Raw genomic sequence first — 15,250 nt, 5'->3', positions numbered from 1 at the left:
CGCCCCGCCGGAGGTCGCCTCCAGGGTCTCGCCCCCCGCATCGCCCCCCCAGACAGAGTCCAGACAGCAGGCTGGGTGGTCACACAGGTTTATTGGGGGCCTTGCCAGACCGGGCGCAGTCCCCTGCCGAGGTGGTGAGGCATGCTGGGAGGGCGGTGGGGCAGCTCGCAAGTGGGCATCACTGGCAGGTGTTGTAGATCTGGACTTGCAAATTGATGGCTTGAAGCACGCTTCGCATTCTGGCCTCCAGCCCGTCCAGCTGGGCCGCCTTGCCTTCCAGGGCCCTTTCGTTCTCCTCATAGGTGCCCTCCAGCTCTAAAAAGGTCAGATTACAGCTGGAGGGTCCCACTCTCTGGTACCCACCCACTCTCCATCTCTGGTACCCACCCACCCCTCACCTTGCAGCCTCTGCAGCTTATCCTGAGCAGCCTGCAACAGGCTCCGAGCCTCATTCCGCAGCTGCTCTGCCCGCTCCTGAGCGACCAGCACACCCTGGGCCTTGCGCTCAGCCAGATCCCTCACTGTCTGGTACTTGTCACCTACTGGGCCCTGAAGCAGCTGAGGATGTAGAAAGCTGGTCAGCGTGGTGGTGGCCCAGTGGAGGCCTGGTTTCTCCCCCATCCCTTCAGCTGGCTCTGTTCAACCCACCTGCTCAGCTTCCCTGGCACGACCCTGGGCACTGTTTGCTGTTTCTTCAGCACTAGAGGCCGCCAGGCTATTTCCTGCTCGTTTCAATTTTAGAGCCTCCAGGAGAACATCCAGTTGCTGAGCCCTCTCACCTGCAGAGCTCAGTGCTTTCTCTGCACCTGCCATCCTCTCCTGTACCTGCCATGGGTGGATTTAAGGTTAAACAGGTTTGTAAGGCATGCCCAGTCCCCTGCCCCACTGGTGTCCTAGAGAGACCACACCTGTTTCAGGGTCTGCTCTGTGTCCTGTGTGTCAGCTACTGCCCCCTGGATGGCACCCTGAGCAACACCCTGTGCGCGCTGGGCCTCCTCCAGTGCTGCTTGTACAACTTCAGTCTTCCGTTTTTCATCCTCAGCCCAGTTCCTGGAGACAAAAGGGAATCAGGGCCTGCAGCTGTCAGGTGCTATGAGGTAGGTATCAAGGACAGAGGACAGGGCTGGGCTCAGACCGTGCGCGTCGTGCATCCTGCAGCAACTGCTCGGCCCGACGGACGTCTCCCACAGTTCGTGCTAGGATAGTGTCCACATCTGCCAGGCTCCGGACCCGCACTGCAATCTCGCCCGCCAGATGCTGGATCTGCTCGGGTGATGCTGGGATGGAGATCTCTAGCACCCGCGTGGCTACCATCTCAATGCTATCAGGATTGGCCCCCTCCTCTGTAAGCACACAGACAAGAGTTTAGGAACACGGACTCTGCAGCATAGGCATGAGGGCACAATCTTGGGTTATGGACTTGGGCCAACACACGGGAGAGGGGTTTGTTAAGAGGCATAAGGAGATAACCACAAGGGCAGAGACACTACACAGGGCACAGGTGGGAACCACATATGGACAGGGGCTCAGGAACCAAACGTGGAATGATAAATACAGGTCCTGGGCAGGCTATGACCTAAACATGAAGCCAGGGAGAGAGGACAGACACAGGGGACAATCACATGGCCTAGGTCACACAGGAGGCTCACGGCTAAGGAAGTCCTTCACGCTCTGGATAAGTTCACGAAGCTCCTGGTTGGCCTGTTCCACTTGTCCCCTGGAAGCATTAGCCTTGTCTAGAGCGGCTTGGGCCCGCTGCTGTGCTTCACCCGCCTGGCGACGGGTCTCAGCCACTTGGCTGAAGATGCTGCCGCCTCCTTCCAGTGCGCGCTGCAGCTCTGCCTGTGTGTGCCGAGCCCGACCCAGCGCCAGGTCTGCCACGGCCGCTGCGCCGCTGCAGCCTAGGCCCCCGCAGCGGGGCTGCCCATCTTCATCCCGACAGCCAGCACCCCCACAAGGGCTTGTAGCACAGGGTTCATCCCCCGGAGACCCACAAACCTGCCAGGTGCAGAACAGATTAGGGCTTTGTGGAAGAGGCAGCCACACCCACTTGTCCCACCCCAGGCTTGTACCTCACCAGTTCATTTATGCCCGTCAGGCTCAGGGTCTGGGTACGGGCAGAGAGCTCGTCCAGTGCCTGCTGGTTGGCCATGTGCCTGCGGTTGAAGTTCTCCCTCTGGACACTCATCAGTGCCTCTGTCTGCTGCCGAATGCCTGCTGAGTTGCTCACAGGACTGGGCACTGTCAGGGCTGATGTGTTGGCACGACGTTCCGCCTCCACAGACAGGCTATGGGCCTGACGGATACTATCATAGGCACCTAAGTTGGGCAAAGATGGACAGTTAACTAAAGATCAACCAGCCCTGGTCCACCTGCCTAGCTGGCCAGTAACCCACCCAAGAAGTTTGAATGCTTGATCAGGTCCAGATGCTGGTGAAGCTGCCGCAGTGTAAGATTAAGTGCAAGCCCGTCTCGCTCCAGATTGCTCAGCGCATGGTTGGCATTGAAGTTCTCATCCTGCACATCGGTCAGCTCTGCCTCCAACTGGGTCAGGTGCTCAGTTGCTTCTCCAATTTCACGCCTGTGTGTGTTGGGGGGTGGGTCGGGGGGAGTGGGGGTAGAGAGATGTTAAAAGACAATTTACCTCTGACCCATTGGATCTCCACCCCATCCCACTTTGTATCCTCAAGCCCATCCGCACCGCAGATCTTCTGTGGTCTTCAGGAGCAGTGCAGTGGCTGCAGTTGAGGTGTTACGGGCACTCACAAAGCCCTGCACAATGCCCAGCTTCTCCTGCATGTGCCAGAAACTGCTCTCAAAGGTACCCAGCACGCCCGTCTGCTGCAGCTCCTGCACCTGCTGTTCTAGGCGCCGTGTACGAGAAGCCAAGTCCTGTACCACACGATCCCAGTCCCCAAAGCAAGCGTGGCAAGGGTAGCAGGCAGGAAAGACACCCGAGAAGCCTCGAGCACACTGGTCACAGCGCACACCAGACACGCCTGGTCGGCAGCTGCAGTGGCCTGTGGAGCGGTGACACTGAGGTGAGTCTATTCCACGAGGGTCACAATCACAGGCTGCAGGCAAGAACAGATCAGAATTAGAGTGTCAGTGAAGTGTCCTGGGAAGTTCCCCGTCTACCCTGGTCCTACAGGCTTCCTCACCTCGGCACTGCAACCCTGGGTCGCCCCAGTGGAGCTCTTGACACTCAGAACAGGTTCGCCCACCAAAGCCAGCACGACAGTGGCACTGCCCTGTGAACTAGTGTGGGAACGGGAGAGGTCAGACTCTAAATCAGAGGCCGAGCCCTCAAGATTGAGGCAGGTAACTGGTCCCCTCCACCCACAATCCACAGGAGGGCCCCCCTACCTCATTACATGTGGGACCTCGGGCTCGGCTTGGGTGGCAGGCACAGGGCTGGCAGCCATGGCCACTGGTAAGGTTCCAGAAACTGGGGGCACAGCGGTCGCAGCTGGGGCCCTGGACGTTGGGAAGGCATGGGCACTGCCCACTGCTTGGGTCACAGTGGCACCGATCAGTGGATGGACACCGTTGAGGGTCAGTGCCGAGCTGATTGCAGGTACAGCCTGTGCCAGTCAAGACGAACACATTGATAAAGGGGGAGCCAGACGATAGAGCCAGACCCCTCCAGCCCCCCCTCCCGTGTCCACTCACGGTGACAGCTCTGCCGGGCGGCCTGCCCATGGAATCCAGGCTTGCAGTGGGCACAGTGTGGCCCCTCTGTGTGATGTAAGCAGCGCAGGCATCGCCCTGTGCGGGGGTCACAGGCCCCAGGGTCCATGGGATCGATGTTCCCACTGCATTCACATGGTTGGCACCGGCCTCCTGGCCTTGATGGATCCCCAAAGTGCCCAGGGGCACAAACTTCACACCGAAGTCCTGCCCACAGTCAGAAGAAAGGCATGAGGCCCCAGCTCAGTTGCCCCACCCAGATCCTCTGCCTGCACTTGAACCACTCACCTGTGTAGCCTGCCCTGCAGTGGCACACTATCTGCTGGGAGTGCCCATCCCGGTGGCAAGAAGTAGCAAAGTGTCGCTGGCTCCCAGGGCCTTCAGGACAGGGACAGGGCCGGCACTGTCCCCCATATGGCAGCCTCGGATCCCCGTGGAAACCAGCAATGCACCTTGAGGGAGAGGCAGGGAAAGATGTGTTATCCCTAAGAAGACTGCCGACCCCAACCCACTTGTAGCTGTTCCGGCTCTCAGGCTCACCTGTCACAGTGCTCGCCCCCCGTGTGGTCACGGCAGCCCAGGCAAGCACCCGTGTGAGTGTCACACTCATCTGCATGCCCGTTGCAGACACAGGGCCGGCAGCGAGGGAATCCCCACTGACCACGCTGGCAGTGGTCACAGCGAAGCCCGAAGGCACCAGCGCGACAGGGGCATTGACCACTGGTCCCGTCACACAGACCACTGAGTGCACCCTCAGGACTGCACTGGCAGGCTGGGGGCAGGGGAAGGCAGAGGCTGAGCCAGAGGTGGGGAATGTGATGAGAAGGGCAAAGGGAATGGGGGGAGGCCAAGTCGGGTGGCGTGGGGAGGAAGATCAGGGACTGGGAGAGAATTTCAATCAACGAAGGGCTGAAAGTGTGGGGTCCAATAGAGAGTTAGAGGAAGAAAGAGTCAGAGTTGACCGAGGAGAACATATGGGAAAGAGGAAATAACGGAGGGGTGATGGGACAGGCAAGTACCTTGACAGCCGGCAGGGCCAAAGCCGTAGTAGCCAGGGGCACAGCGGTCACAGCGGCGCCCAACCACTGAGGGTTTGCACCGACACTGACCACCATGGGGATTGCACTCGGAACTCAGTGAGCCCTGGGGGTCGCACTGGCAGGCTGTGGGGAAGGGGCTAGGGTCAGATCAGACTGGGTGCCCCCACGCCTCTGTCCCATCACCCCACATCACAGACACTCACGCAGGGCACCATTGTAGAGCAAGGCAGATAGGCTGATGAGGAGGGGGGCACAGGCCTCTGAGGGAAGGGTCTTGCTGGTCACCAGACCCTCCTCATGGCAGCGGTAGCGTTCAAAGATGGCACGGCGCTCCAAGGCAGCAGAATCGCCCCCACTGAACATCTCTAGTGTCAGGACGCGGGGCAACAGCACCAGCTAAATCCACGAGAAAGAGGAATGAGGTTCACACCCAGAACCACACTGGCCCTGCTACTTCAGTCACAACCCCTCCTACCCAGCCACAGCTATGTGTCAGAACGCGGGGCAGCAGCACCAGCTAAATCCACGAGAAAGAGGAATGAGGTTCACACCCAGAACCACACTGGCCCTGCTACTTCAGTCACAACCCCTCCTACCCAGCCACAGCTATGAGTCCCGTCCCATAGGACCTGCTGCTTTGATTGGTGTGGGGGAGAGGGTACTGTTTACCGAGTCAATAAGTAGGCTGGGTCTAGAGTAGGGGGCTTCAGGCTGGGTACTTCCTCCCGTTCGCACCAGCTTCAGATGTAGCTTGTAAGAGATTCCAGGCTCAAGGCAGACAGGTCTGGGAAGCACTATATATCTGGGAGGAGAGAGGAGGTATTGTGGGTCTCTTAGAGTCCCCATACCTATCACCCTAGGGTGTTCCCACCTTGAAAACATCAACCAAACCATTAGTCATGAAAAAGATTTATGTGGTCCCAGAGGTGGCGCAGTGAATACTCTCAAGAGTGAGGTCTTGAGTTCAATCCCCAGCAGCACATGTACCAGAGAGATGTCTGGTTCTTTCTCTCTCTCCACCTATCTTTCTCATTAATAAATAAATAAAATATTAAAAAAAGAAAAAGATTTAGTACTGTCAACTGATGACTGGATAAAGAAGTTATGAGAGGGGGGCCAAGTGGTGGCACACCTGGTTAAGCATACACACTACAAGGACCTGGGTTCAAGCCCCTGGTTCCCATCTGCAAGGGGAAAGCTTCACAAGTGGTGAAGCAGGGGTGCAGGTGTCTCTCTTTCTCCATCTCTGTTTCCCCCTCACCTCAATTTCTGTCTCTATCCAATAATTAATTATTAATTAAAAAATAAGTTATGAGGTAGGGGCTGGGTGATGGCACACTGGGTTAAGTGGACATAGTGCTAAGCACAAGGACCCACACAAGGCCCCGGCTCCCCACCTGCAGGGGGGGGTCACTTCACAAATGTTGAAGCAAGTCTGCAGGTGTCTGTCCCTCCCTATCTTCCCCTCCCCCCTCAATTTCTCTATATCCTATTAAATGTAAAGTTAAAAAAAAAAAAGTCCACCGGAACTGGTGGATTTGTGGTGCTGGCACTGAGTTCCAGTGACTGAAGGCAAAAAAAAAAAAAAAGAAAGAAAAAAGAAAAGTGCTCTGCAATTGGAAAAAAAAAAAAAAAAGATATCATGTCCTTTGGGACAAAATGGGTAGAGTGGAAGGTGATTATCCTTAGTGAAAGAAGAAGTAAAGAAGGGAGTCAGACGGTTAAGCGCATATGGTGCAAAGTGCAAGGACCGGCGTAAGGATCCTGGTTCAAGTCCCCGGCTCCCCACCTGCAGGGCAGTACCTTCACAGGTAGGTCTGCAGGTGTCTATCTTTCCCCCTCTCTCCATTTCTCTCTGTCCTATCCAACAACACTGATATCAACAACAATAATAACCACAACAATGATAAAACAACAAGAGCAACAAAACAGGAAAAAAAAAAATAGCCTCTAGGAGAACTGGATTTGTGGTGCAGGCACCAAGCCCCAGTGATAACCCTGGAGGCAAAAAAAAAAAAAAATGAAGAAAGAAAGAAAAAGTAGGGGCTGGGTGGTGGCAAACCTGGTTAAGTGCACATGTTGCAGTGCACAAGGACCCAGGTTCAAGCCCCCATGTCCCCATCTGCAGGGAGAAAGCTTTGCAAGCGGCGAAGCAGTGTTGCAGGTTGGTCTCTCTCTTTATCACCAGAGCACTACTCATTTCTGGCTTATGGTGGTGCAGGGGATTAAACCTGAGACTTTGGAACCTCAAGCATGAGAGTCTCTTTGCATAACCATTATGCTATCTACCCCCGCCCCACTCTCTCTCTTTCTGTATCACCCCTTCCCTCTAGATTTCTGGCTGTCTCTATCCAATACATAAATACATAAATATAATAAATAATAATAATAAAGAAATGAAAGGGGGACCAGGTGGTGGCACACCTGGTTAAGTGCACATGTTACCATGTACAAGGACTCAGGTTCAAGCCCCTGGTCCCTACCTGCAGAAAAAAAGCTTCATAAGCTTCTCTCTCTCTCTCTCTCTCCCTGTCTTTCTCCCTTCCTCCCTTCTTCCCTCCCTCCCTCCTTCCCAGTCAATTTCTCTCTGTCTTATAAAATTAAAGTTAAGTGGTGTGAGAGGTGGCGCAGTAGATAAAGCACTGGACTCTCAAGCAGGAGGTCTTGAGTTCAATCTCCAGCAGTACATGTACCAGAGTGATATCAGCTTCTTTATCTCTCTCTCCTCCTATATTTCTCAATAAAATATTTTATTTTATTTTTATTTTATTTTTATATTTTGCCTCCAGGGTTATTGCTGGGGCTCGGTGCCTGCACCACGAATCCACTGCTCCTGGAGACCATTTTTTCCCCCTTTTGTTGCCCTTGTTGTTTTATCATTGTTGTGGTTATTGTTGTTGTTGTTGCTGCTGTCGTTGGATAGGACAGAGAGAAATGGAGAGAGGAGGGGAAGACAGAGGGGGAGAGAAAGACACCTGCAGACCTGCTTCACTGCCTGTGAAGTGGCTGCCCTGCAGGTGGGGAGCCGGGGCCTTGAACTGGGTTCCTTACGCAAGTCCTTGCGCTTCGCGCCACATGTGCTTAACCCGCTGTGCTACCGCCCAACTCCCAAAATCTTTAAAAAAATTAAATTAAGGGGCCAGGCAGTAGCGCAGTGGGTTAAGCACACATGACACCAAGCTCAAGGACTGGCATAAGGATCTCGGTTCAAGGGCCTGGTTCCCCACCTGTGGGGGGAGGGGGGTCACTTCACAAGTGGTGAAGCAGGTCTGCAGGTGTCTGTCTTTCTCTCTTCTTCTCTGTCTTCCCCTCCTCTCGTGATTTCTCTCTGTCCTATCCAACAACAATGACAATAACAATAATAACAATTAAAAAAAAGGGCAACTAAAAGGGAAGAAATAGCCTCCAGGAGCAGTGGATTCATAGTGCAAGCACTGAACCCCAGCAATAACCCTGGAGGTTAAAAAAATAAATTAAATTAAATTAAAGTTTTAAAAAATCCTTAAAATAAGAAGTGAAAGATAACTACTAAATGGTTTCACTCATATATGGAATGTAGAGAATTGAAATATGAGTGGTCCGGGAGGTGGCGCAGTGATAATGCTTTGGACTCTCAAGCATGAAGTCCTGAGTTTGATGCCCGGCAGCACATGTGCCAGAGTGATGTCTGGTTCTTTCTCTCTCTTCCTATCTTCCTCATTAATAAGTAAATAAAATCTTAAAAAAAAAAAAAAGAATTGAAACATGAACTTGCAAGAAAAAATAATAAGCAAAATTAAAACAAAAAAACTTTCTAAGACTTTGAAAACTATGGCAGTTATCATAGAAGAAGAAAGACGAAGAGGAGGAGGAGGAGGAATTGAAAGAAATGTCTAGGTCTGGGTCAGGCTGGGCTAGCAGGACATCTGGAGAACCAGATACAGAATCAGTATCTTGGGTGGGGGGTGAGGGGGTAGATAGCATAATGGTTAAGCAAAGAGATTCTCATGCCTGAGGCTCCAAAGTCCCCTTCATCGCTATAAACCAGAGTTGAGCAGAGCTCTGGTAAATCAATAAATAAATCAATAAATCAATCTCATAAAGACTTGCAACCACAGCATTTCTTTAGCATAAATACTTCCAGGCTCTGACCTTCCTAACCAATATTGCCATCACTTCCTGCTCTCCCTCTCATAGGTCATTCTTATCAGCCTACAGACCCACAGCCTTTCATCCTCCCTAAGAGATCGTCCCTTAATCCCTTGAGTTTCCCTCTAGATACTGCCTTGTCTTTGTTCTCCTTCCTGACAGATTCCTAGACGCTGACTGTAGTCCCTGTCTCCACTTTCCAATCTGCTGTGCCAGGGGAGCTCTGCTTCAGCACACCGTGTGTGCAGGCAGCCTGTGCTCGGGTGGCTAGAGACCTACCTCCACATCATGAAAGGCAGTAGTCATGTATCTGTTCTTATCTGTCTAGCGTCTGGCGGCTTGTTATAAGACCATCGTTGGGTGGGGTAAATAGCATAGTGATTATGCAAAGAGACTGTCATGCTTGAGGCTCCGAAGTTCCAGGTTCAATCCCCTGCACCACCATAAGCATCTCTCTCAAAAATAAATAAATAAAATACTTTTCATAAGATCAGTGTGCCTTTCTTCCTGAGTCACTCTTCTCTTAGCTTCTGGAACCCCGTCCACATTCCCTCGTGTCCGCCACCTCCACTCCACCCCCAGTGCTCCTTCCTTAGTGTTCAAAGAGACCTCTAACACTACAGTATTCCAAAGGATGGTTCTGATCCTTCCTTTTTCTAGTCATCTCACTTGAGACTCACTTTTTTCAGCGGCTGACCCCAAGTCTCTATCTCCAATGTGGGCTTTCCCAGTTATGCCAGACAGAAATCTAACTAGCCATTGAGCTCCCTCAAGTCAAAGAATCTCAGAAATGCTTCTCCTTATGAGCCCCACCCCATCCAAATGCTCAAGTCAAAACCCGAGATCTCTAACCATCAGTTCTGCTGCTAGAGCCCTCTAGAACCTGCCCCCTTCTTGCTACTCCCACTGTCACTTAGCTAACAAAACAGCCTCCATCAGGTCTCATGGCTTCTACCTTGGCTACTTTAAGCCCATTTCCTACTCAGCAATTAGAGGGATCATTGTTCAAAACAAGTCACAGATGGCAAAATATCAACAGTGGGCTTAGCTAGGTTCATTATGCTATTCTTTCCACTTCTGTGTAGGTTTGAATATTTACATTGTAAAAAAGCTTAGAAAGAGATGACGTGAGTAAAAAGAAAACACAAAGCAAATGCTACACAGAATGTTGTAAAACATGAAGGAGGGTAGTCACATCCCTTGTCAAAGTGTTCTGATGCACTTCCTTCCTCCTGTGGGCATTTCCTCTAATAGTGATGCTGGATGGTTTTCCCATTAATTTCTGTCTTGGCCTCTGGAGCCGAGAGAACAAGCTTTGTTCTGTCTACTTCCTTCTCTGGTAGTGCTGTGCTGAATAGCACTTGACAAACAGCACTCAGGGGAACAGATAAATGAGAAGTGAGTTCTTTGAAGTGCCGTCCAGAGAGCTTCGGGCTGACCCACACTACTCTGCCCATTGTGGGTGCAATGTTTAGTCTTCTCACCTGGCATTTGGTCGCAGAGTTGCCGAGATGTGGTCATCCTCGGGCACATGTCTGCACAGGCTGTGTGCAGACACAGGCCCTGGGCGCTGCAAGGTCAGTTCTATCTCTGCCCACTGCTCAGGGACCTGGAGGAATGGGATGCTGGAGGAGATGCTCCCATACCCAAAGGTTCAGTTCCGGGACAGGTGTCGTGGGGGTCTGACCTGGGGCTCCAAGCGTAGCAGCAGGTCATACTCCATGGCTTTTGGCACAGAAGTCACCTGGAACTCCAGTGCCTGGCCTTGCTGAAGCCTCACGAAGCCCTGGCCTGTCCAGGATGGGGTCCCCCCAGGGGTCACCAGGCGCTCTACCACATCAAGCACCTGAAAGGTGAGACAGTCGAGAGCAGGGTTGCAGATGAGACGTTGCCTCTTCTGTCACAGCCTACTCCCAATGCCCAGCCGAAGCTCTGCAGGAGCAGGATACTCTCCCTGCCAAGGCAGTCTCCTTAATACCACCCCTCCAGCCACAGCCACAGTCCCACTGATGCCCTGTCCTCCAGCATCAGCCTCCTACCTGCCCTCGGGTGTCTTCAGCCTCCCAAGTCAGGTGATCCAGGAAAGGCCGGAAGTAGCCTGGCTGCACCTGCTCACAACGTCGTCCCACCATGTGCTGGCGGCAACGGCACTGACCTGTGGCTTCATTGCACCTAGGTAACACATGGTCACTCACAAAGGAAACCCTATTCTGCCCAGGACCTCCTCCCTTTCCCAGGGCTCCCCATACAGCACTCACTGGGGATCCAAGGCACCACCCACGTCACAGTCACATGGTCGACAGCCAAGAAGGTCATGGCTCAGGCCCCAGTGGCCAGGCTAAGGAAGAGGAAGTTGTTGGGGGCCAGAGACAGACCCCCTTGCCACCAGCAAGAGGTGTAAGTGTGCTCTCAGCCTTTAGCACCCCTTGACAAAATGTCCTTTGGCCTCCAGGTTCCATTCCTGACCTTCTAGATCTGGGGCTCTCAGGCAGGATGGGATTATACATTCTCAGAACCTACCTACTGGGGTCCTGATCACAGGCCCTTGGTCTGTGCCCCATGGCTAAGTGTAGGACCCCCAGAACCCCAGCCCCATCCCAGTTACGCACCAGGCAGCGGCTGCAGCCTCGTCCAGTCACTAGGCGCTTGCAGAAACAGGTTCCACTGTTGGGGTCACAAGGTGTACGTCCTGGAACTGTGCCCCGTGCGTCACACTGACACGCTGCACGGAAAGAGATTCATCAGCACTTAAGGAGCTACGGCGATACACGTGCTCACTTGGGTCAAGAGCAAGAGGCGAAAGGTTAAGGTACAAGGGGTTGGGGGAGGGTGGGCACATACGCTGGCAGCCTACAGGGTCACTGGCACTGAGTCCAAAGAAACCGTCACGGCACTGTTGGCAGCGAGAGCCTACCACGTGTTCTTTGCAGCGACACTGCCCTGAGACCAGCCCCAGTGCAGGGTCATCGTGGGGATCACAACGACCACCATCTTTGGAGCCCGTGGGGTCACAATCACAGGCTGAGGACAAAAAGAAATAAACGGTCACCTTATTCCAAGTAGCCCAGCACCAGTTACCTCCCAATCCTTGCGGCCAGTCTGGCTCCACCCTAGGTCCCTCGATCTCTACCCTGATTTCTACCCTCAACTCAGTGCCCCTCTCCACCCCACTTCCCCCTGCCCAACCCCAGTCTCACGGCGGCACACAGCTGGGTCTCTCATGTCCTTGACTGGGTCACGGTAGAAGAAGGGCCGACAGAATTCACAGTGGCGCCCAGCTGTATTGTGCTGACATCCATCACACACACCTCCACTCATGTTGCCAGATGCCAGGTACACGGCCATGTCAAAGTGGCAGCTGTGGGCATGCCCATGACACTCACATTCTTGGGGGGGAGACAAGGAGGCAAAACAAAGGCCAATTAAGGGGCCATGTCTTAAAGGTCAGGGGCAGAGGGACCCTCAATACCATTTTAGTTCCCTCACACAGGCTAGAATTTGCGGGGGAGAGGGGGGGAGGACTTTCAGGTTTCAGGACCATACCTCAAACAGAATGTAGAGAAAAGTTTAGGGGCCTTACAGGAGCATCATGGTCTGGCTACCCTTTGGGTATAATCTAGGTGCTAAAGGCCAACGGTAGCAAGGCTAAGTCACAGAATTAGGGGATGCTGAGGGCTAGGGTATCACTCACTCCTACAGGCATGACTGTGGCCATCCTCAGCTGGATGCCAGGGCAAGTCATGGTAGAAATCCTGACACTGCTCACAGTTGAGCCCACGAGTGTTGTGTTTGCAGACGCAGGCGCCATGAACCTAGAAGAGGGCAGGCCAGGGCTCAGCATCATCCAGCCAGGTCCGCTGCTGTTCCCAGATCTACCCCAGCCGAGTGCAACCCCTCACCATGCCCTCAGCATGAGCTGGTGCTCCCGGGGCGGGTGCACACTGTGAGGCGTGTCCATAGCAGAAACAGTTTCCACGGACAACCAGTTCATAGAGGGCATAGTAGTACTTCTCCCGGATCTCTCGCCGTGGGTCGAGCAAGTTGTCCCCCAGTGTGTGCAGCCGTGTCAGGTTCACCCGCAGGTTGGTGATCTTCAGTAGATCTGGGTGGGTGGAGGAGGGGAAGGGCTGGGGCCTGCCTGAATAGACAGGGGCTGCGGCTGCCAAGGTCACCTTGGTGTTTTTTTTTTAATTTTTATTTGTTTTCCCTTTTGTTGCCCTTGTTGTTTTTTATTGTTGCAGTTATTATTGTTGTTGTTACTGATGTTATCATTGTTAGAACAGAGAGAAATGGAGAGAGGAGGGAAAGACAGAGAGGGGGGAGGGAAAGACAGACACCTGCAGACCTGCTTCAGCGCCTGTGAAGCGACTCCCCTGCAGGTGGGGAGCTGGGGGCTCGAACCGGGCTCCTTACGCCAGTCCTTGCGCTTTGCGCCACGTGTGCTTAACCCGCTGCACTAGCGCCCAACTCCCACCAAGGTCACCTTGGGAGACTGCCTATCCACTGCTATCTGAGCTAAATTTGACTCGGCAACTGCCCTAGGAAGCACCCAAAATAGAGACTGAGGCCCCAAATAGTCAGCAGCCGGACACTGGGACTATGCCAGGCTGAAAGAGTGGAACACTCACTTTGTATCCGTGGGCTGTAGGGGTCTGGGATAGGGATGGCAGGGTCCAGCACACGATAGATAACCTGGAGGGGACGGAGTTCAGAGAGACACCAGACCCTACTTCTGTCCCCCCCACCCCCAATTCCGGTTTTAAGTCAAGATCCAGCACTTACCTCGCCTTCTGTGGATGGCTCGATCTCTGAGTAACGCGACTCACACACAATGTCATCCCAGTGCCGTGGGGGCGCCAGTGGAATCCCTGGGTAGTCAGCTGCACAGTCATAGGAGAAATAACGGTACACATGCCAGGTGCGGCCAAAGTCCGATGAGCGCTCCACCAGCATAGCAGCAGGGCGAAAAGTCTGGGTGGGGAGGCAGGGCTGGTTAATACAGCACCAGACCCATCAAGAACCCTGCTCAGTTGGGAGAATGGCCTAAGTAGCTCACAGACTACTGGGGGGAGGGGGGAGGACCAGCAGAAGAAAGCAAAGGCCAAGGAAAGTGGCCACATTTATGGGGAGACTCAGAAGCCACAGGGTCCAGGGAAGCAGTGCTGAGATTGTGAAAAGATCTGGAGATGAGGGTCAACAGAATGTGTGGGAGGTGCAGGAGCACTCCATGCAGCCAGAGCATAACACGTGAGCGCAGGGAAACTGGGCTAAGGAGCTGGGGCTCTGTAAAGGGGCAGCGGGAAATCATCAGGGTGACTCAAGCAAGCTCTCGGATGTGCAGGCACCTTGAAGGTCATAATGAGGTGTGTGAAGTGGAACTCAGCTTCCAAGTCCAGCTGGATGGTGACCAAGGGGACACCTAGGGCAGAAGTTGGAGGTCAGGCACTCAAGGCCACTTGAAGGCAGCCCCATTCATCCCGTGTCCCACACATGGCCTCACCATTCTCCGACTGCCACCAGGCTGTCCGGCGCTGGGGTGCAAAGCTGGTGACTACATTCTGGATGCGATGGCTGTTCGGGTTCTCTCGAGCAGAGAAGGGGTGACGGGAATCACAGAGGAAGCACTTCTTCTCATCCTGGGTTGGGTCAGGGTCAGGATCAGGCCCTGGGTCAGAACCAACCCCACCTGCTCCAACCCCCATGTTGCCCCCCCCCACCAGCCATACCTGCAGGTGACTGACGATGCAATAGGGCTGAGGCCCCCGCAAGCCACAGGTGGATGAGGCCGTCAGTCTGTCAGCTCGGCCCACCAGCAAGTCCCCCGTAGCTGGGTAGCAGCTTCCCCGGGAACAGCCTGGTACATCCATATCCGGAGCCAGGGCCTGGGCCAAGGTGGTGGCTAGCACTGAGAACAGTGGATCAGCTGCTTGTACTTCATCCCCATCCGCAGCCCCAAGGGGTGGCCACCCCAGGCCCTGCCACCCCAGGCCCCAGGCCTTCCCCAGACCCGCTCACCGCTCAGCAGCAGGCCCAGCTGAAGTTCCCAAGACGCAGGTTGTGCCCACCGGTGCCTCCCTGCTTCCCCTAAAGTTTGCTCCATCCTGAGGAGAGGAGCAATCGGGAGGGATATGGGGGGATGCAGATGTGAAGCCTGGGGCCTGTGCCCACCGGCCCCCTGCCCGGGTCCTCTCAGTACAATGTCTGGCTAATCCCTCAGCGGGTTCTCTCAGTACAATGTCCCTTCACTAGCGGAGTCCGGAGACTTTGAGCAAAAGTTGGAGCGTGGCAGGAAGGAAAGCATGGCATGGAGTTTAGACAGGAACGCACCGCCATGCAGAACACCCTTCCTCCGTCTTAGCTCCAGAAAAGACTCAGTCTACAAACCAGACACC

At 54.0% G+C, this 15,250-nt stretch overlaps 1 protein-coding gene across 1 annotated transcript; it reads right to left on the bottom strand.

Annotated features, from left to right (window-relative positions):
• Positions 1 to 72: 72 nt before the first annotated feature.
• On the bottom strand, positions 73 to 15,106 carry LAMB2 (laminin subunit beta 2). The gene is made up of 32 exons (XM_007533565.3): positions 14,874 to 15,106; positions 14,585 to 14,763; positions 14,359 to 14,494; positions 14,204 to 14,277; positions 13,641 to 13,829; positions 13,487 to 13,550; positions 12,758 to 12,960; positions 12,550 to 12,670; positions 12,056 to 12,244; positions 11,700 to 11,879; positions 11,468 to 11,580; positions 11,117 to 11,196; positions 10,898 to 11,030; positions 10,546 to 10,704; positions 10,343 to 10,467; positions 5,400 to 5,532; positions 4,934 to 5,126; positions 4,710 to 4,853; positions 4,231 to 4,462; positions 3,979 to 4,142; positions 3,673 to 3,897; positions 3,367 to 3,584; positions 3,162 to 3,258; positions 2,702 to 3,074; positions 2,397 to 2,581; positions 2,078 to 2,319; positions 1,650 to 1,998; positions 1,136 to 1,343; positions 909 to 1,050; positions 649 to 825; positions 399 to 558; positions 73 to 315 (listed from the first exon to the last, which is right to left on the bottom strand). Exons 1-32 carry the CDS (start codon positions 14,956 to 14,958, stop codon positions 179 to 181), a joined length of 5,409 nt encoding a protein of 1,802 aa, XP_007533627.1. The 5' UTR covers positions 14,959 to 15,106; the 3' UTR covers positions 73 to 178.
• Between the last annotated feature and the right edge of the window lie 144 nt (positions 15,107 to 15,250).

This window comes from Erinaceus europaeus, chromosome 12, assembly GCF_950295315.1.
Source record: "Erinaceus europaeus chromosome 12, mEriEur2.1, whole genome shotgun sequence".
Lineage (NCBI taxonomy): Eukaryota > Metazoa > Chordata > Mammalia > Eulipotyphla > Erinaceidae > Erinaceus > Erinaceus europaeus.
The sequence above is the reverse complement of the archived record's forward strand: the minus strand, read 5'-3'. Positions and strand labels throughout refer to the sequence as shown.